General features: G+C 42.0%; 1 protein-coding gene across 2 annotated transcripts in view; it reads left to right on the top strand.

The window, feature by feature from the left end:
* The window catches only part of GLI3 (GLI family zinc finger 3), a 210,176-nt gene that overhangs the window by 10,594 nt on the left and 179,653 nt on the right, over nt 1–19,929 (top strand). For both annotated transcript variants that reach the window (XM_049816123.1, XM_049816122.1), the window contains exon 2: nt 4,227–4,389. In XM_049816123.1, coding sequence (XP_049672080.1) covers nt 4,266–4,389 — 124 coding nt within the window. In that variant the 5' untranslated portion in view covers nt 4,227–4,265. The remainder of the gene's footprint in view (nt 1–4,226; nt 4,390–19,929) is intronic.

The following is a 19,929-nucleotide window of genomic DNA, read 5'->3' as shown; positions in this document are numbered from 1 at the left end:
ACCTAAGGACCAGAAATTATATAATTTCAAATTGCTTGAGAGAATTTTTTTGTTTGAAATACATTTCCAACATATTGTCATTTGTTGACACTCCTTTTAAGAGAAATGGGTTTCCTCATTTAACTAGTTCATACCAGTAGCTTGTTCCTAAATTTCCTCCAATTTAATATGCAGTTGGTGAAAGTTTACATTTATGATTTAAAAAGAAGAGACACACCTGCAGGCAGGTTGCTGTTTTGAGAAGGATTAGGTTTAAAATGGGGATCTGGAATTAATTGTGCAGTGGGTTCAGGCTTTAGGGAAATTACAAAAGGTTCAAGCATGGTTGAATGGGAAAAAACCCATGAATGTTTGCTTTCAGGAAGGAATGTTTATCCCTCTATTTACCTATGAAAGTTCAGGCTTTCGCCCCTATACTATGGCCCTATACTGTTATAGTGTTTTCTTGCCATTCATATGCACATGGAGATGCTGGATAGCTGACAGAAACTAGCTTTCTGTTTTTTTGAAAGCAGACCTCCTTTCTGCAGAATAGATACATATTGTCCGGCCTGGGGGCAGGAACAGGGAAGTCGCTGACCCACATGCTGGGGAGAGCTGTGTACACCATAATATAAACCACTTCGTATTTTAATGTGAAGACGATGTCAGGCTGGCTGATTTTCAGAATGCTTTTTGATAGGGATTAGCAGCCAGTGGAAAGAAATCTTCACGTTGTCCTGGATGTTTTTTTTGATAGACTGCAATTCTCGTATTTCAGTACAATTTCTGAGAGAAAATAAAAATCACAGCCAAAATTAAGGAGAAGGATTCTAGAAGACATGCGTGTCTGGTTTGTGTTTTCAACTTGGGCTTAAGTTCGCCTTCAGGAAAAAGAAATATTTTTGGGGCACCATATTGATTTCCAGTTGAGTGCTTCCTTGTTGGGCATGTGTGGAAAAACATACCAAAACACGTACCGCTAATTACAAGTCGTGCCATGTCTCCTGGCTTTCCTTACTTTCCCAGCGATGCATAGCACCATGTAGTTCATCCAGCACTGGAGTGTAACTGGAGCTGCTGGAATTCTTGCAGACGCCCTTGCCACACGTGCGTGGGTTGGGAGTGGAGGAAGGAAGGCACGGGAGGAAACGTCTGCAGCGCTGGGGCCATTGGCTCGTGCTGCAGGGTGTAGAGCAGAGTAAGAAAGTTCACTCTTGCAGTATTCCCTCTTCCATGCTGACATGAATAAAAGCAGCCTTCTGGGTGTAAACTAAGCAGACATGAACCAGAACAGGTACCAAGAGCAGATGTTTATATTAGCTCATGGCCAATTCTGCAGTTTTCTGACCAAAAATTCACTTTAAGCTGCTACTTTAGGCCTCTGTTCCATACCATTGTCCACACTAGGTAACATGAACGAGGAAAGTGGTAGAGTGGTGGGAAATGTGGACTTACATTTGCTAGTCTTCCCTCTGTTAAAGAAAATTCCAAAGTACCAGAAAAATCTTATTGGTAGGCTGTTGGGGAAAGAAAAAAAATAGCAAAGAGAATGGATGGATGCCAGTCTGAGCAGACACGTGTTGCTCTTGAATTGCAGATGATCCAAGGATGCTTTTTAGGAGATTAAAGCTGTATTAACTCCTTACAGCACCTTCATCTCCTTCCTTTTCTGAGCAGAGGTAGTAGGATCAGATTGTAATGGAGGTCCCGTCCTGCCATGGTGGAGTGGGGAAGGAGGTGGAGGTAAGTGATGGCTCCTTGCTCTTATCTGCACAGCCATCTGTGTGGCAAGAGGCGGTGGAACCGCTGTAGGTACCTGTCATCATTTTCGTGGCCTTTGCCACTCCACTGGCCTTGTGAAACGGGGGCAGAGCATGTGGTTTCTTCCTTTCTAATGGAGTGGGGAGCATAGGTGTTCTCTTTCATGTTTTTTCGCCAAAAGAAACAGGCTTGTGAACTGAGGACAGAAAAAAATGGGGGACAAGTTCTGCAGCTTCCCCCTCCAAGCTCTCCAAGTCAAATTCTTTGCTGTAAATGAAGATGCTGCCTGAACAGCAGACTTGGCCCTTAGAAGGCAAAACAGAAGAAAAATTACCACTACTGAAAATGTATAGCTTTTTAAATTCCTTCAGAGACAGCATAGGAAGTTATTCTTTTTAGAGAATAATAAATAACTCAAAGGAGGGTAGTCACAAGAGGGTACACTGAAGGACTCACGCAGTGGCCAGAGGCTGGGTAGAGGCAGATTTTGGTGTTTATGTGGCCAGGGCTGTACAGAGAAAACAAGCGTGTTCTTGTCAGCGTGGGGTGAACAGCTTGGCGGGTGTGCCCCCAGTTTCTGCCAATGCAAGGGACTGAAAAGCCTTATATACCTGATAAGTGACCAAAGCTGTGGATGCTCTTGCATGAGGTGTGTGAGGGGGAAGGAGGAGAAAGCACGTGAGAAATCTGGAAAGGTGCAGTTTGCAAAGCTCGTATGAGATCTCTCCTCAAGGAGATAAGTGCATTGCTGGGTACAGGTGAGGGCTGTTGCAAGTTGTGTATTGTTAGATCTCTCCTGCTTCCTATTTGAAGACCCCTGACATTCCCCTTTGTGTTCTGGTAGGAAGTCATTTCACACATCACAATAATATTTATAGCACTTTCACAGATAGATCTTGAAAGTGCTGTTAGAAGTACTTTTGCATTGCATGCAGAGCTTTGTTATTCCTGTTTTTAGCAAGAACTAAACTCGAGGGAAGAAAAACACTTTGCCAAAGGTTAGACCACTAGGTCAGTGGCAGAGTGTCTCTGATATCTAGTCCAATTCCCTGGCTGTGCTGCCTGGCTAAATAATGATTCATTTAGTGATTGGGCTCTTCTTTGATCCCTACTGTATAACAATGAGGCTTTGGAGTGTTTTATTGTGCTATTAAAAAGAACTCCTACTAGGGAGGTGGGAAGGGGAAGGTTTACTAGACAGCTGTGTTTGTGATGAATTGGCTTTGTAGCCTTTTTTGGGGGTTTGTTTTATTATTTTTTTTTGACTGTCAGAATTGGGGAAACAGGTTGCTAATGTAATTATACTTCATTATAGTTTACTTTGTGGCTTGTTTTGGAGCCTTTGGTTTTTTTATTTAATTCAAATGTTGTTGCAGAACAGTGCAACTTCCTTCCGTTTCAGATCCCTTTAGCTAATGACTGCAGTGCTGCTCAAAGCTGAAAACACTCTATTTATTATTACTTTTTGTTGTTGTTGCATAGGATCATGTTCAAACTACCAAAGTACCCAGGTACTGTGGTTCTAAGCGTGGCGTGTGCTGAATATTAGATGATTTGTGTAAAGCTTACTTGGACAGACTGGTGTGCGTCAAGTTAAGCTGCAGACCAGTGCTTGGAAAAGCTTGTGTCCTTCACAGCCCAAGATCCCTGCAGTCTCGGGGCCCGGTGTGGATATACTGCTGCGCAAGCAGCGTTAACGCTTTCAGAAGCTTGTGGGCTGCTTGGGTTTATGTCAGGAATGTAAAAGCTCTGAGATTACGGAGAAGTGTTCTGCGGGGTATAAAATTAATGTACCACTGGAGATGACACTGAGAACAGCCAGGAAAGGCAGAGTAGCCAGCCACACACCTTTGCAGAGTTTTCCATTTTCAGTGTTTTTGTGCAAAAGAAAGTGATCTCATTATCTGCCACCAGCAATAATATTTGCCTTTCCCTGTGGTTTTCAGGGTGCTGCTCCAATGCACTTTTGTTTGAGTTAGATTTCTGAACAAACAAAGTGAGAGATGTTTACAGAAGTAGGACAAGGTGTAGAGATAGCCAGGATAATTCTTGCTGCAGTGTATTCAGGTAGCGTGAATGTTGAAATTTAAATATTTGGTTTCTATAGTCAACATGAAGGTCTGTCTTGATTTCTTTTGCATTGTTCCAAAGTGCTCTGGACATAGGAGAAAAATACTGGATTTTTTCACCTGGGTGCGTTAAAACCCAACAGGCTTGAAAAAAATGGATCTACCCATTAAGCAGCGTAGTGGTTTGTGATGCTGAGGCTGTTTAAAGGCAAACATGCTTTTTTTGGTGTTAGTGTTTCCTTAAATTCCTCAGGAATTCATGCATGCAAACATGATTTGATGGGCATCCAGAAATGGCCTGTGGACTGCTAATTCAATTGTGCTGCAGGCTCTTCTTCAGGTGAGAGGTGTGAGAGGTTTTGGGCTAAGCTTTTGAATAGTATTTAAAGTTTATGACTCTCTTGTTTCATTCAGGTATTAGTACAAGGAGAGCTGAAGTAATGAGAAGTCATCATGGAGGCGCAGTCCCATAGCTCTACCACGACGGAGAAGAAAAAAGTGGAGAATTCCATCGTGAAATGCTCCAGTCGAACAGATGTCAGTGAGAAAGCTGTTGCCTCCAGCACAACTTCCAATGGTGAGTAACAGCAGGGATTTACTAGCAGCCAAACCTACAGTAATTTTATGTTCACTGCATTCCTTGTGAATTGAGCATTTGCACCTGGATTAGTATTTGTTCTAAGGAAAGGCTAAAGAAAATGAACAAGGGGGGGTGGAGGTGGTGGAAAGTGGTAGGATACAATAAGGCCTGTTTTGGCATTAGGCGTAGTCTTTTTCTTCCAGATGTTCTAATTTGAGATGTAAATACACTAAGTTATTTATTATAGGAAGTTCCTGTTTTCGGCCTGTTGGAAATTGTCTTGATTAGCCTGGCAGGGCTTACGAGTGCTTTGCATTTGCCCATTGAAATCTCTTACACTAGTTAGATAATTAGTTATTACAAAAGAGAGAGAAGTAGCTCTGTCAAAATTAATGGCAAAGGTTTTTTTTCTTCTCTTCTTTTACAAATAAACTTGCTCCTCGCAAAGGGCTACCCCCACCTCCCCAAAGTACTTTAATGGCCAGGGACAAAACAGCAAGCTCAGACTGTATATTCCCGTGAATTCATTTCAAAGTTGTGAATGTACAGCTTGTAGATTTGCAAAACTGGAGTAGTTTGCTTAATTCTCCCCAGAGATTACCTCACTTGACAATTTTACATATTCTCTGCCTCTCCGGAGAGTGTTTAGTCCCAGCCCTGGCCCTTTCATTGTTCAGTGTAAGAGGGCTGAGTGTATTGGTCCCTACTAATGCAAAACTCCCGTTGCATTAGGAAAGAAAATTGCTTGAAAAGGTATGGGCAGAGTTTAGACCTGTGGATTTTGGATAGCTGCAGATCAGCTTGGTTTTGCAAATCAGTCTAATAATGGCTAAAAACAGAAGATGTCTTTCTGCATATTTTGGAGTCCTGGTATATTCCTGGCAAAAAGTTTTCTGTTCACCCTTTCTGTTTCCATCATGCTCACTCGTCTGGGCTTGTGGTCCAGGTCAGGTTCTCACTTTGATATCCTGAAGAAAGGTTTCTGCTTCCTCAAAGAAACCTGTATCTCCACTAGACTAAAGCAGAAAATACATGAACCCTACACCCATACTAGAGGGGAATCTGTGGGTCAGTAAAAATGAGATGGCACATGTCCCAGTATCCTTCTGTGTGACTAGACTTCAGATTCAAAGCAAACTCAGCACCTGGTGACCTGCTAGTTGGAGTTGATCCCCATGAGAGTATAGAAACTTTTGAGTAGCTATGGAAAAAGTTGCATCAGTTTTCTAAGGCATATGAAATTAGATCCTCAGCTGGTGTAAGTCAGCACAGATCTGTTGCTATCAATAGAATTACAGCGGTTCACATTAGCTGAAGAGCTCCCCATTGTATTTTTTTTTTCAATAATAGGATTTTCCACATTGGCCCAACTTTTCAAACAGATGCACACTTAAACACATATGTGTATTCTTTGATGTGTCAGGGGTTTGTACTCAAACTCAATATTGGCACATACCTCTGACTGTTTGGGCTAGCTTTAACATCATTAAACATTTAGATTTAGAGGGCTAAAAATAAAGCCTTGAAGATGTTTTTGCCTAATTCTGACACTGATTTACTCTACAGTCAAATAATTTTCTCTCTCTATTGCACTTATCAGCTTTAACGGTAATATTAGTTCTTAACTACCGGCTTCATCTAGGTGGTGTATTACTGCATGTCAGGGGCATCAAACTCCCCAGAGCTGGAATGTTTCTAAGTCTAATGAATGACTAGAAATTTTTGTCACTGGAATTGTGTTCTATTAATGGAATGAGATGCTAATGTAGTACGTGTCCTGGGGCCTGAGGCTGCATTTGGTTAAGGTAATGACAGTTACTTTTGTCTTCAGTGGGTAAGGGTTGGTCTTGTTAGTCTTTGTATTTAGGGAAGTCACCAGGATCTCCAAGGTTTGGGTTTCTAATCTACTTTCATGTAAAACCAAGCAAACGACTTTCCATAGATACGGGGTTGGGCTTCAAAGGGATAAAAAATTCCATTCCTTCCTGGATATGAAAAATTTCCTCTTAGTGTAGAGACTCCATGGAGCATGTACCAAAACAAACACTAATACAAAAACTTTAGGAACTTAAACATGAGTTCTACTGTTGCAATATTTTAAAGTTTTGCTTCTCGCAGTTGTGATTGTCATGATAATGAATTTTGGTTACAAGGACCACTTTGCATGAAAGCTGGAGCTTGCATCACGTTTGCATCTTTTGTTTTTAGTGCTGGAATAAGTATTACTACAGGAACATCGTCAGTTGATCTAAGACACCACTCCTACAAAACACACAGCTTTTGTTGATTCAGTGCCTCTTTTTTGCAGAGGGCTGCGGTAATGTTAAATGGTTGTGATTTACATTTGAATGCTCTGCTAAACAAGGTAAGGTACCCGTAAAAAACAAAAAGAAGAATGATCCTTACTGTTTTTATCAGAAGACTGCTGTCACTGCAGAGCAACATCTGCCTGTCATACCAATCTCACCTCATAAGCATGTCTAATAGCAGTGCATCTCTCCTTTTGGACAACACATTAATTAGCAAAGTTCGCAGGGTAACATGTACTTGAGTGACAGCTGTCTGAGGTGTGATGTAGAAACTCGTATTTTCTCAGTAGCTCTGCTGTCTTCTGAATGAGTCAGAACTTGGGTCATAAATAGATTGAAAGCTGCTTGTTACGGGTTTTATGCAAAGCTTACAATCATGGAGAAACAAAGAAAATGCCATTATTTCAACAGCTCCCGAAAGTGAGTAACACACTCAGTAGCAGAATCTATCTTAAAATGAATATTGAGCATGGAAAACTTTTAAATCATATGATGTGCAAACTGTTTATTGAAGAGCCTGTTTATTGGTGTAAACCTAGGTGCAAAGGAAAGAAAGGGGGAAAGGTGGCCTGGAAGGGCAGCTCGTGTCTTAACCCTAATTACACAATGCACGTTATGAGGCCCAGACTTCTGGGTGCCCCTTGGAAGGTACCAGCTGCACTGTAGACTCAGACAATAAGCAAGCATGGGCCATAGTTGACGTTAGCCGCTTCTGCTGAGTTCCTGTCAATTACTTAATACAAAAAAGATTTCTGCTGCACTCACCTAACTACAAACTCTTGACTATATTGCTAAGATGCTTGCACTGTGTTAGATAAGGGCCTGCCAGTGTTTCCATTATAAACCCCTAATTTCAGGGATTTATAACTAAGCCATTAAAATGTGCTCCAGGCCGAAACATGTGGGGAAGGTCTTAGTGCTGGAGCAAATTAAAACTTCTTTTAAAGTACATGTGATCAAAAAAGTAAAAAAAAAAATATAAATAAAAAAATCATAATTTGTAATGACTAACAAAAGTCTTTGGTGCACTTTGATGCCCAGTGGGCCTTTGTAATTTGGGACCACTCTTGCTTTGTTTTGAATTCATTTTTGCAAGCTTTTGATTTTTTCTCCTTTGTGTTTCATTTTGTGTATCTCAACCAAACTGCACGCAGTTTACTAGGATACATTTCTTTGCAAACTGTTCGTTTTACTCCTCCTTTGTTTGACTGCTATATTTACTGCTAGGCTAATATCCAAGGGGGAGGAAAACTGCTAAAGAAAACTGCTGATGGATATATTAATTCACAAAAGGCTGTATAAATAAAAAGTTTGTGCTAGGGTGTAAAGTAAGCTTCCTTTTGTGTATCGTGTGTTTTGATAGCCTCAGACTGATCTGCTTTGGCAAAGTAATAATGACAACAAATAAATAGAATGTTTATGTCATGAGCATGTCACTGGTATTACATTGGAGTAATGAGGCCAGTGTCCCGGACCATGTTGCTACCACAGTGCTGTGTTGTCAGGCCTTGTCTTCTCCCACGCACATCCCTACCGCTCTTCTGGAGACAAAGCAGTAAGACCCTGTTCCATGCCATGTCAGTGCATGGAATTAGGTCATCATCCTGAAAGCTGCTGCATGCACACACAGCTTTCTGTCAAGTTGTGCAAGGAATGGCTTTCTGAAGAGAGGTATCCATTGATGAACTCACTAAGATTAGTTCTGTGCTGCCCTTGGAGAGCCTTCGCCTGGTGTTGCGGGTCATGAAACCTGCCTTGCTAGACCTCCGTTGGGTAATACGGTACCTCCTGTAGCTTCAAGTAATCTCAGGATTAAAAAGAAATCTTCAGGTGAGCACTGTAAGCGTTGCAGGAGTCTGCACGGTGAAGTGAAGGACCTGCCTTGCTGAAGTGTGATGAACGCCGACACGGAGGCTTGTTCTCGGCTGCTCCTCCGTGCTGCTCTGCCAGCGAGCGCTGGGGCTGGCGGGGTGAGCTGTGTGCCGGCTCCTCGGCCGCCGTGCCTCACCTCCTGGCATATCGGCTGTCGCTGAGATCCGCAGCGTGCCAAGTCGATGCTGAGTCAGGCTGAGCACTGCAGTGCCGGAGCAGAAAACCACGCTGGCTCCCCTGCCCGCACAGCCGCGCTGCCCGTGCTGGTGCAGGACCCTCCTGCACCCCGGCACGGGGATCGCCAGCCCTCCCGAGGCCCAGCACTGCAGTAAAGTCTTGAACTCCTGCCCACCGAGTACTCGAGCAAACGCCTCGCTTTAGGCGCCGGAATAGCTCTAATGGCCCTAATGTGGGTATTTGCACGCTTACAATTAGGCAGACGCTTTAATGCTTTACCAGGCTGGCTGCTTCGACCCTATGCTCTGCTCTCAAGGTGAATCAGATTTATTGTTAGAGTACTTCCTAAGAGGCGTTGACCAAAAAACTGCATGCTAACCTGACACAGCCCTCAGCTATGTGTGATTTATTTTTTTCACTTAATCTGTAGCGTGGATGTAATTAATTTTTCACTTTATTTTCTGAGAGGTACAGGGAATTTCTGTGAGGGCTGAATTAATACTTTTACAAGGCAAAAGTGCACTTTGCAGCATTGCTTGGAGAACATTAGGAGGTTGTAATGCTGCGTTCAACCCTTATTTACTTACTGTTTGGCTTCTGAATTCTGTCGGTGACTAAAACGCTTTCCTCTTTTGCACATTTTGGCTCTAAACTGGTGTTTTTAATGTTGCATTAAAACAATGCAGTTATTGTATAGCAGCTCCTTCAGTGTCTGACAGGCAAGCGCTTACTTGCAGTTTGATGTGTTTTGTCTAGTTTTTGACCCATGAGCTTGTCCCAGTGTAATCTGATATTTCTTATTAACCTATTACTCCGCCTTAAAAAAAAGCTAATTATAAACGTATGTAGGTTGTGGACTTGACTACCTTTATCAGAATCAGATAGTTATTGAGAACATACTTTAAAGTGATAGAAAGCAGAAATTATCATCTTAATGATGATGTAACTCAAAACCAAGCTTGATAGATGAATAAATGAGAGGAAGTTCGTGCGTCCACTTTGATTCTTTCAGAAGAAGAGCCAGCTTCGTCTAAGTCTCCTTTTTTTTTCTTCCTAGTAGTTCTTTCAGAGTTGAATGAGGGAAGTATTCAGCAGTCTCCAACCCCATAAGAATCACATTTCCTGTTTAAACTTTCAGTTGGTTTCTTGTCCTGCTGCTTGCTTTCAAGCTCACCATAAAATAGGTGTTAATCATAATCCTCATGCTTGGCCCCAGTCTTGGACTGATGTGCTCAGGGTCCCGTCGAGAGGTCGGGGTTCAAAAGAGGTTGTTAGGTATCAAGAAACATTGCCTGTTCTATTTTAGTGGCCTGCAAATTGAGTCCGGCATTGATTATATGAGACCTGATTCTACAAAGTGTTCAGGAGATGCCCTCCTCCTCTCCTGAAATCAAAGGGGACGGAGGGGCCCTTTTCACTTCTCATTTTCAGGTCAAGGAGGAAACAACATCCTGTAGGATTAGATACTGGAAGTGATGACTTCAATGTATAGGTTTTTCTGAGGGTTTTGTTTTTCAGCAAGACAAGTATTGCAAGTTATTCCTATCTGTTACGGTGGCATACAGCAGCATGAAAAGTAAGGGTAGAATGGTCATACGTGGTAGCACAGAAAAGTAAGGGCAGAGACCTGAACTGGTAAGGTTTTGTGTACCCTTCTGTTCTAATAATTGTGGCCAGGTTCTAAGGGGATAAACCAAAAGAAGGTACCTATCCTTGGGGAGTATAGGCTCTCCTGATGGTTGGAAGTATTGGAAGCAAAAGTATTGGAGGTTGTAATTAAGTGAGGACTGCATGTCTTGGTATATTGTAATCTGATGTGAGTAGATGATTAAATACATGTTCATTTGGAGTAATGCACCCATGGTCCTTTATGCTTACTAATAAAATTTCAGTCATGAAGTTAGGGTTTATTGTGGACTGTAATAACTCATTCTGCCTGATACTATTTTCTAGTGTTGTTCCTCAGTGAGCCAGCCCTACCCTTACCCTGCTATAAAGCCAATGATCTGCAAGTGCAATACAGTATTGCCTCATTAATTCTGCCGAGATTTCCCTCCTTTTTTCCCCCCTTTTCTGCCCTCCCTGCAGTGGTTAATAGCATAAGGGATATTAAATGTCAATCCTCCTGTATCCCTTTGCAAGTTCCAGAAAGAGATGATTGAGTGGCTTATCCCTGCAATCACTGTAATCAGTAAGTAATGACTTAACATCCTGCTGGATAACACGAGGTGGAATCAGGAGAAAACATTAGTTAGCAGCAGAAGCTTGCCACCTGGACAAGGTGGAGGTTAAATTTAAGGAATTATACACTGGGGAGACTTTTTCCTGAAAAACAAACAAAAAAACCCCCAAACACCCAAGCAACCATATTACAATTGTACCTGAGTTTTGAAATGGAGTAAGAAGTGATAGTAAAAAAAAGGCTTAAAATGGGTCTCTACGGTGTGGCCGTGGTACCATGTTCTGTAGCTTGTGCTTTGCAGGAGTCCAGTATCAATCAGACCTCAAAAAATTCAGGCATTACAGCCCACAGTACTGGGGAGGACGGGGGGACCAACCAAGAGGTTTGATTCTTAGTAGGAAAAAGGCTGCTGGCAGCTGAAGCTTCAGTGATATTATTAGCCTTTCAGAAAAGGGCTCACTCACTGCCGTTAAGTGCTGGTCTCTGGGGAAGATACCCTAAAAGAGAAAGGGCCTCCTAATGACCTTGCACCGCTGTGCCAGTCACTGCCACCAAAGTGGAGAGGCTGCATGGCAGCATGGCAAGGCTCTGTAGCAGCACTGCTGCTCCAAGTGGTGGCATCTTCCTCCCAGCCGCTGGAAATGGATATCAACAAACACACGGGTGCCAGGCGGCTGGGGACCGTTGGAAGGGCACTAAAAAAATAAAGGTGGAAAACTCTTGCATCCTGAGAGTTTTCCTGGGTCCTGAAAAGAGACCAGACTTGGGAATCTGCAAGTGAAGGAGCTACATGGAATAGATCTTTTGAAAGCAAAAAAAAAATTTTTTTAAAAATCCTTCTAATTGACTTAAAACCAGGCAACCCCTCTGGCAGGCACAGTGTTTGGCTTTATGATTTGAGTTGTGTAAATTAAGGCAGTTGAAGTAATTAAATTACTTAACAGGTTTTCAAATGGCATTCGTCTTTTCTCTTCTAGATGTTTTCTATTTCTTATCTGTCTCCAGTTAAAAGGAAATAATCAGGCATCAATGTTGCATTTGATTATATCCCTGCTCTGTATGTTTCTATTTACTTTTTCTCCCTTTTTTTTTTTTTTTTTCTTTTCCGGAAGATATAAAACCTCAGCCTCTGCTTACATAGAAATTGTTACTAAATACGTATGCCAATAAGTGGGAGAAGTGTGCTTAGAGTATGGTATGTGATTATGTAAAGAAGGTACTGTATTAAAAAAACATTCTCTATATTCTTTCCAAGCCATATCTCATTATTTTGGGGTGAGAGTGGGAGGGGAGGGAGATGCATTCTTTTGCCATCCCAACTAAGAGGGAATGAGATGGATTTTATTGCTGTGTTATTATCTTATTTCCTATTAAAAGTCTTTGCCTTTGATGTATACTGCAAGTGGTCACAATTTAATTTGCAGATTCTATTTTTGTTCATAAGGCTGGCAATTCAGAAAACCGTTGATTTACCTGTAAATGTGATCTGGACCTACTGATGAATGTGTATTTCAAGTGCGCAGAGGCACTTTGGAAATGAAGAGTAAACAGGAAATACTGGGTGTTCTGCAGATGATTTTAAAATTTGGCTTGTAAGGCTTTATGGGTCACATTATCAAAAAGCAGTTCCTAATCTCGTGCCTGCAATCAGCTGGAGTCTTGCTACACAGGAGCTGTGTGTGCACATTCTTTGCACATGCCAGCTGCTTAAAATACGCTGGTTTCCATTCATTTAGTATGACTTTTCATGCATGTTCCACATGCAACCAAGTGGAAATGCAAAAACTTAAGTCCTACACATGCAATAGCTTGAAAATGCACCCATATATCCCAAACTAAGGGGATTTTTTTTTTTTCTGGTTAATAAGAGTTTTTCCTAAAATGAGATGATAAATTGCTGAAATGTAAGTTAGTATTACAAACTGTATGCTCTCTCTCTCTTGCTCTCTCTCTGTCCTTGTTGTGTGCTTGCTTTTCTCTTCTTTTCCAGCGTAGGGGTTCATACATAACACAGAGGATTTTGTGGAAAAGTTCTTTCTGGGCCTGACCGGTAGTGTTTTCCCCTCCTCCCAGTCTCTCTTTTCTTTCCTTCTTTCTCTCCTCTCTCTTTTCTTTTCTTTTCTTTTCTTTTTTTTTTTTCTTTCTTTTAGTTTTCAGAAAGTTGAGTTCCATCCCAATTATTAAATCTTCGGAGACCATTCCCACATGGTTCTGTAAATGGTAGCTTCATCCTGAGTTCTTTCATCTCTTTTCCTGCTCTCCTGGCTTGACAGTTGAAAAGGTCTGACTGTGCCACACAATGGTTTGATTGGTTTCTCTAGGGGAGGCTTTACCCTGCCTCATCATTCGCCAGGCAGGTGGACCAGAAAGTCTCTTGATTCTTTTGTTGCCTCTCAAAGTCCGAGGTCTTTGACTGAATAAATCCTCCGTCATGGGATAATTTGCTAAAAGGAGACTGAAAGATGTGAGAGAAAAGCCTCACTACTTGGGTGCTGAATTAATGAAATAACTGGGCCTTGGAGTTTGCAATTGAAAAATCACCAGGAATGCAATGGGTGGAGACAGGCTTCAGAATGCAAGCCCATTACTTCCCTGTAATAAACTATGAGAGCTTTAAATGATATTACTAAATACGCTGGCTCGCCTGGCCGCCTCCGGTTATTTGCATTTGCAGCCCCGTTCGGCGGGGGAAGCCCGAGCAGAATAAAAGCCGTTTTGGTGCAGCGCCTAGTTAGTCATTAGATTATTACGAGGGGCTGGAAAGAATTCCATATGACAGAACTAGGGTTGAGTTAACACAGGACGAAAAGTAATTTACAGATAGGCTGTCCTCAGCCATCTTTGTAGCCCCTGATAAGGTTTCATTTCAGAATGGATAGGCGACATTTCCACTTACGGGCCCATTCTGCGACACCTGTGATAACAGCTTCTGGATCCTAATTGAAATTGGTTTCAAAATGGATTTTCACTTTTCTCTGTCTGTGGAAAATATTGAATGGACTCAGAGCTGCCACAGAGAATCCCAGACCTTGGAAAATGGAGCAAGAAGCCAGGATCATCTTTCATAACTGTGTCGATGATATGACAGTTTTGTTATCTGTCTTATTAATGAAATCATTGATCACCTGATGAGGGAGATAATAAACTACATTTTTGCGGCTGTTCAGGAAGCTCAATTAGATTTTTTAAAAATACAGATGGGGGAAAACCAAGCCAAAACAACGAAGTGACCATTTTCAGGTCTATTTTCAACTTTGCTTGTCTTGAAGATTTTTAGACGGAAGAAGCCTCTGAGACTGTAAAATGCTGACTACATCTGGAGCTTATTGAAAGTAAAAAGGAAAAAAAAAATCAAAGCTGATGCTTATGTTAAGATTTAGTTATTATTTTTTGTTTTTAACAAACCGCACTAAGTAAATAACACTTAAGTCTTAGTAAGTGCCATGGAAACTCAGATGAACTGAGAAACAATGGAGCTCAATTTTAGCTGAAGTGGGATTAGTGATCCGAACTCTCTGAATGCTCTAACATGGACAAAGGCCGATGCTAAGTGTAGCGAATGCTTGCCGTGATGCTGGTTCTCCTGAAAATTATTTTTTCTTTAAAAACGGGCATCAGCCTTTAGTTGTTAAAGCTGCTCAGGCGTTTTGGAAAAAAAAGTTCCTTCCTTTTTCTTTTTTTTCCTACTAATGGACTTGAGAAGATTTTTAAATGCAATCAAACGTAATAAACCGCCTGCTCAGGATAAAATGTGTGTGTAGGCTTCAAAAATAAAACCTGAAAGGATTTCGTGGTGTGTTGTTTCCCTGTTTTCTAATTATTGGGGAAAGAGATGAATCTGTTGTTTGTGCTTGGTTGCTCTGGAATGTGTGCTGTATTCCTTGAGGAAGGTGGGAAGGGATAGTTTTTCTGAAGAGGGATGCCGGTGACTTCTCATATTTCACTGTGAATTGTATCCTAGGTGTTTCTTCAGTCCCTCTGCTGGTGTGGGTCAATCTATCCCCCTTCTTAAGCTTGAAAGGGGAGCTCTGATCAAAGGCTTGAATGATGTCACTGATCTCTGGTGATTGATTAGGAACAGAAGTTCTGGAGCATTTTGCATGTCCGCCTTTTCCTTATCACTTCAGATCCATTAGTGCCTACCCATTAGGGTAGCTTTCAATCAGGGGAAAAATAACCCATGCGCACACACACATATGTGTGTGTGTATATATATATGCGCCCTGTGTATATGCATATATAGAGGAGAGGAATAGGAGAGTGTACAGGCTTCATGGTCTGAGTTATAAATGTATTTTTCTTTAATGTAAAAGGAAACAATTTTTATTGGTCTGTGTTGATACAGGGCGTATTTATTAATTGCTAAACTCTTGGCTGTAATTCTCCTCTGTTCTGCAGCTGCTCTCACAGATTTAAATCCACATAGGTCTCTGTCGTCCGCGGGTTTTTGGCTGCTTTACCTTCATTTGCTGTAGTTTACCCAGAGAGGAACCGTCCCCCTGCTGTTATATCTTTGCTGTGCCTGTGATGCACGTTAAGATCCACTATGTGTGTCAGTGGCTTAGAGATATTTTTTAATTAGAGATTGAAAAATAAATATTTTAAATGCACGTCTCTTGGAAGTTCAGAGTTAGCCAGAACCTATGTTGAGCTGTTAAGAGAAAAGATCTTTCATTTGTAAAGGAGGAGCAGTCCTCTGACTCTTGATGGTGTGGGAGGTCGGGCAATGGGGTTTACTTGTGTGCATAAGAGAAGTGTGCATGAGCGAGTGGTACAGGACTTGAATCTGACTTCACTTTGGTATAAAGGAGGAAGATGGGTGGTGTGAAGCTGGAGTCCATTCCTAAATATCCCACTTCTAACAGCATATTGTGATTTAATTGAGTAAGTTAAAAACTCTGCACAGGCTTTGAAAATCTGGAGTTAATTAATTATTCAGGTAAAAGGAAGCTTTCAGTATGTAGGATAATTCAAAAATGTTAATGTTATTTTTGTGTATCTCTTTTCCCCTTTCTTTTGGGTAGGTTGGCTCATTTCTCCCCCCCCCCCCCCCCCCCCCCCAAATCTCCTTCAGTCTCTCTTCTACTGTTGTGCATTTCACACCAGGAGATGACAAGTCTTGTGATTGCAGCAGAGGCAATTGAAAGAAAATAAAAAGAGAGTTCTTTTTCTCTGGTGCTGGCCTATGAACATACCGTAAAAATTGGATTAGACACACCTAGAGTTGGGATTGATTGCATCTTGAATGGGAAATTAGAACATCTGAAAAATTCCTTTTTGGATGGAACAGAAGCACAAGAAGGAAAAGTTGGATGGAAACCAGAGAAGAACTGTAAATCACTATTAAAGTTACTTCCTATGGTTTACCATTGGCTGTCAAAGAAAATTGCCTTGGGCTTGTTTATAGCTAATTCCCTCTATAGAAAACTTCAATTTGTGGACTGGCCTCTGAACGGGATTGATAACTCTGTTTATAGACCGGGATGGGTATCTAAAGATAACAGATAATGCAAATGAGCCATTTTTTGATAAGCCAGGGAAGCAATTATGAATGCAACTTGGTTGATGGATTTCAGAGTGCCTTTTCACAGATTATAGATTTTATTTATTTTTTTTTGCATTATAGTTTTCTTAGCGGTGTTGGAAAAACAAAATCGAAGTCATTCGAATAGAACTAAAAAGATGGAGCGGCTGATATAACCACTTGTAAACATAGCGAATCAGATTAAAAAAAATAAACAGGCAGTCCTCAGCCTTCTCTGGGAGAAATATGATTTGATAAAAATGTGTGTTTAATATTCAATTTACAGTTTCATCTGAAGTGTGTAAACCTAGATGTCCCGTGGGAGCTTACAGCCCGCTCCAACTTCCAACTCAGATAAGACGCTCCTCGTAAACTGTCTTCCCGCTTTTATTTTCGGATTTGTGTTTCTGCAGGAGGGGAGGAGGGCAGAGGCCGGACCCCACCAGTTGTTCCAGGCTCCCCGGGGTGCCGGGCACCCGCGACGGTTAAGCCCTTCGGCCTGCGGCGCTGGTTTCAGCGCTGACCGCGAGGCCTAGCTGCGCAGGGCGGGCTCGGCTCAGGAGCTGGCTGCACCGCCTGGCACCTTTCCCTCTCGGCTCCGCGGATTTTCCCGTTGGAAGCGCCCGCGGCTTCTCGCAGCCCGGAGGAGATCTCGGCAGGGATGGTGGCTGCCGGACAGGAGAGGGGAGGCTTGGCTTCCTCGCCTCGACTGTTTCGCTCGGCTTGCCTGTAGGCCTGTAGGCCTGCTGCTTCTGTGTGTCCCCGGCGGCGTCCCTGTGTGAGGGGCACGCGTTTTCCTCGCCCCTCCGTGTTTGTGGGGCTGCCCTGGGGGGGGCAGAGCTGCCTGCTGCCTGCCGGTCAGGGAACGTCCACCCGTTCCTGGCGCGAGGGCTCAAAACAGGGAGCACAACTTGCAGGATCCGCAGTGAGACAGGGATGAGACAAAATTAGCCCCGTAAAAGGTGCGCGCGGTAGGGTGCATTCGCAGTCATAATTTCGTGTTGGTCTTTAGTGGTCAGACTGAGCTTTACTTCGTTTAAGGCCCCAGTCCACAACTCACTGAAATACTGAAAGGGATTCGTGGCAACTTTGACTAGTCCAGGCTTTAAATATTTAATCATCTTATGTGTCGCTTTCCAGTCTCCTTACTCAAGCCATTGTCTTTTAGTTGGTTCCCTGCAGCGGGACGTCTGGGCTTCCGACACCCTTGGTCACTGAATTATAACCTTCATCTCTGAAAAGTTGAGATAACTTCTCATGAAGCTATCTCAGGACCTAATCGTGGAAATGTGCTTTCTTTGGCAAATGTCCTATTTGAAGGCTCTTCTGTATGATCAGAAAAAAAGAAAAAAGTAATTATGACTTAGTTCCCATGCAGTTGTGATGATTAGAGTGACTCCTTGTAATTTGAACTACTCCAGGTCTCAGGGATTTGGTAAGATACAAACTTTGCTTCTATCATGAAGCTGGCAGCCCAGCTGCCATTGACTTCCATGGGAGCAGCATGGGAACCCTTTTATTTCAATTGATATTTAAATATTCAGTCACAAACCGCTATAAAACTGTTCTGTTTTTCACAGGCATTTTCAGGGCCTTCATAACGGATCACACCTCTCACTGGAAAGCAAAACCAAAACCAGCACAATTTTGCTTAGAGGAATGCCAGACTTCTGAACTGTTACCTGAACATTATTTTAAACCTTTTCTGCATGTGTGTATGATGAATTATTTCTTACCTTCAGAGAGTTTTGGCTGAAGAATTAGAGTGAATGGACATTGGCAGCTTTCAAACACTAGAACAGGTACAGGATCACAGTGCCTCTGCCAAAAAAGCATGGATCTGGAATCCCTCAAGGGATTTCTCCCAACTTCATTCCCAACATTTGTCCCAATCTAAGTCAGTGCCATGTTTTCTAAGTATTGGTCAAGGAAAAATATTTACGGTAGGTTTTATTTAATATTTTCAATTTGATGTGCATCAGCATCTTCTTCTGACAGTCTCCTTGAGCTTAAAATATCTATTCCAAGACACCACTTTGTTTGCTGACATGATAGAGTTTAATGTTGCATATATAAGAGCGGAGACAATTTTAAAGTCCTGTTCTCAGCTTTGAACACTTTATTGTGATTGTTCAGAGGATAGGGGGAGGTAGGTTGGTTTTGCTATTTAAATTCCTAAAGAGCTTTTTCTTCAGCTATCTAACTTAAATCAGAATTGAAGCCTTGCATACATTTCCTTTGGCACCACAAAACTATTTACTTTTTCTTCTGAGAAATAACCTCAGTATGAAGAATACCAAAACATCTCAAGTAATAAAAATATTTCAGGGGACTGTGAATGATTGCTACATTTATCTTCAAGGCTCAAAACAGATGCTAAAAATAAGCCTACTCTTAAAAAAATAATACTTATATCTATAAGTGAATGAGAACCTTGAGCAAAGATATAAAAAATTCCACCAGGTATTTACAAGAGAGGGAGAGAGAAAGAGTGAAAGAAGGGAAGAAAGGCGGGACCTGAAGGAAGAAGGGAACGAAGGAGAGAAAGAAGGAAAGAAAGAACTCTCTGCTCCACTGTGGTGCTGTCATTTAAACAGATACCAGGTGAACTTTTTGGTTGTCACAGTTGGACTGAGAACGTGTCAAAATCAGTATTTTAGCATTGTTAGAAGTAATTGTTGTTCATGGGACCAGTACTTGAACTGCAGAGGTGTAAGAGCTTGTATGTAGGTGCAGAGTAGTTGATACAGAATAACTTAACATGAATTTTTGTAATAGGTGAATCTCAGAAAAACATTGTATTTCAGACTTCTTAATTATGGAGGAAAATGTTACCTTTAGACATAAATGTTAAGATGTGAAAGGAGAGAAACAGGAGTTTTTTGTTTGAGTGTCTGAACATAATTTAGGCTGCTGCTTTTGTCTTTGCATTTGGCCAGGCATACTGTGTTGGATTTACATCACTTACCCTCTGAGATTTGTAGGTTCTTTGGGAAGTGAAGGTAGAACCTCAGCCCAGCGCAAGAACAGAGCGGGACGTGGGCACAGAGTTGACTGCTGGCTTTTTGCAGTCCCAGATAAGTCAGACTTACTGACCAGGCCTCTGTGTGAATGAGGTTGCCTTGAGCGTGCATGGCCGGGATGTGATGGGCATCCCTCATAATCTGCAGGTCTCAGATGTGATCTGGCTGTATGCAATATTGCCTTGTACAGATGCTTCTGGATTTCCAGGAATTTTGGCTGCTGTGGAAACCAAATCCTTGGCAGTCTGGTTGTGAGAGCCCCCTGTCTTGCAGGATTAAACTTATTTTAATGTGGAACATACCTAAACAATGAGAAATTCAGAGAAGTCTAAGGAAAATCCTTTGTTTTGTTGGGCTTATATTTTGTTCTAGCAATGAAGAGAGCAGTGAAATTGCTTTTCCTGGGTTCTGCTGGAGGAGTTGCAGAGGGCAGCAGTGTGTATACCTCAG

The sequence above is a fragment of the Accipiter gentilis genome, chromosome 14, assembly GCF_929443795.1.
Source record: "Accipiter gentilis chromosome 14, bAccGen1.1, whole genome shotgun sequence".
Classification (NCBI taxonomy): Eukaryota; Metazoa; Chordata; class Aves; order Accipitriformes; family Accipitridae; genus Astur; species Astur gentilis.
Note: the sequence above shows the minus strand (reverse complement) of the source record. Positions and strands in the feature narration are given on the sequence as shown.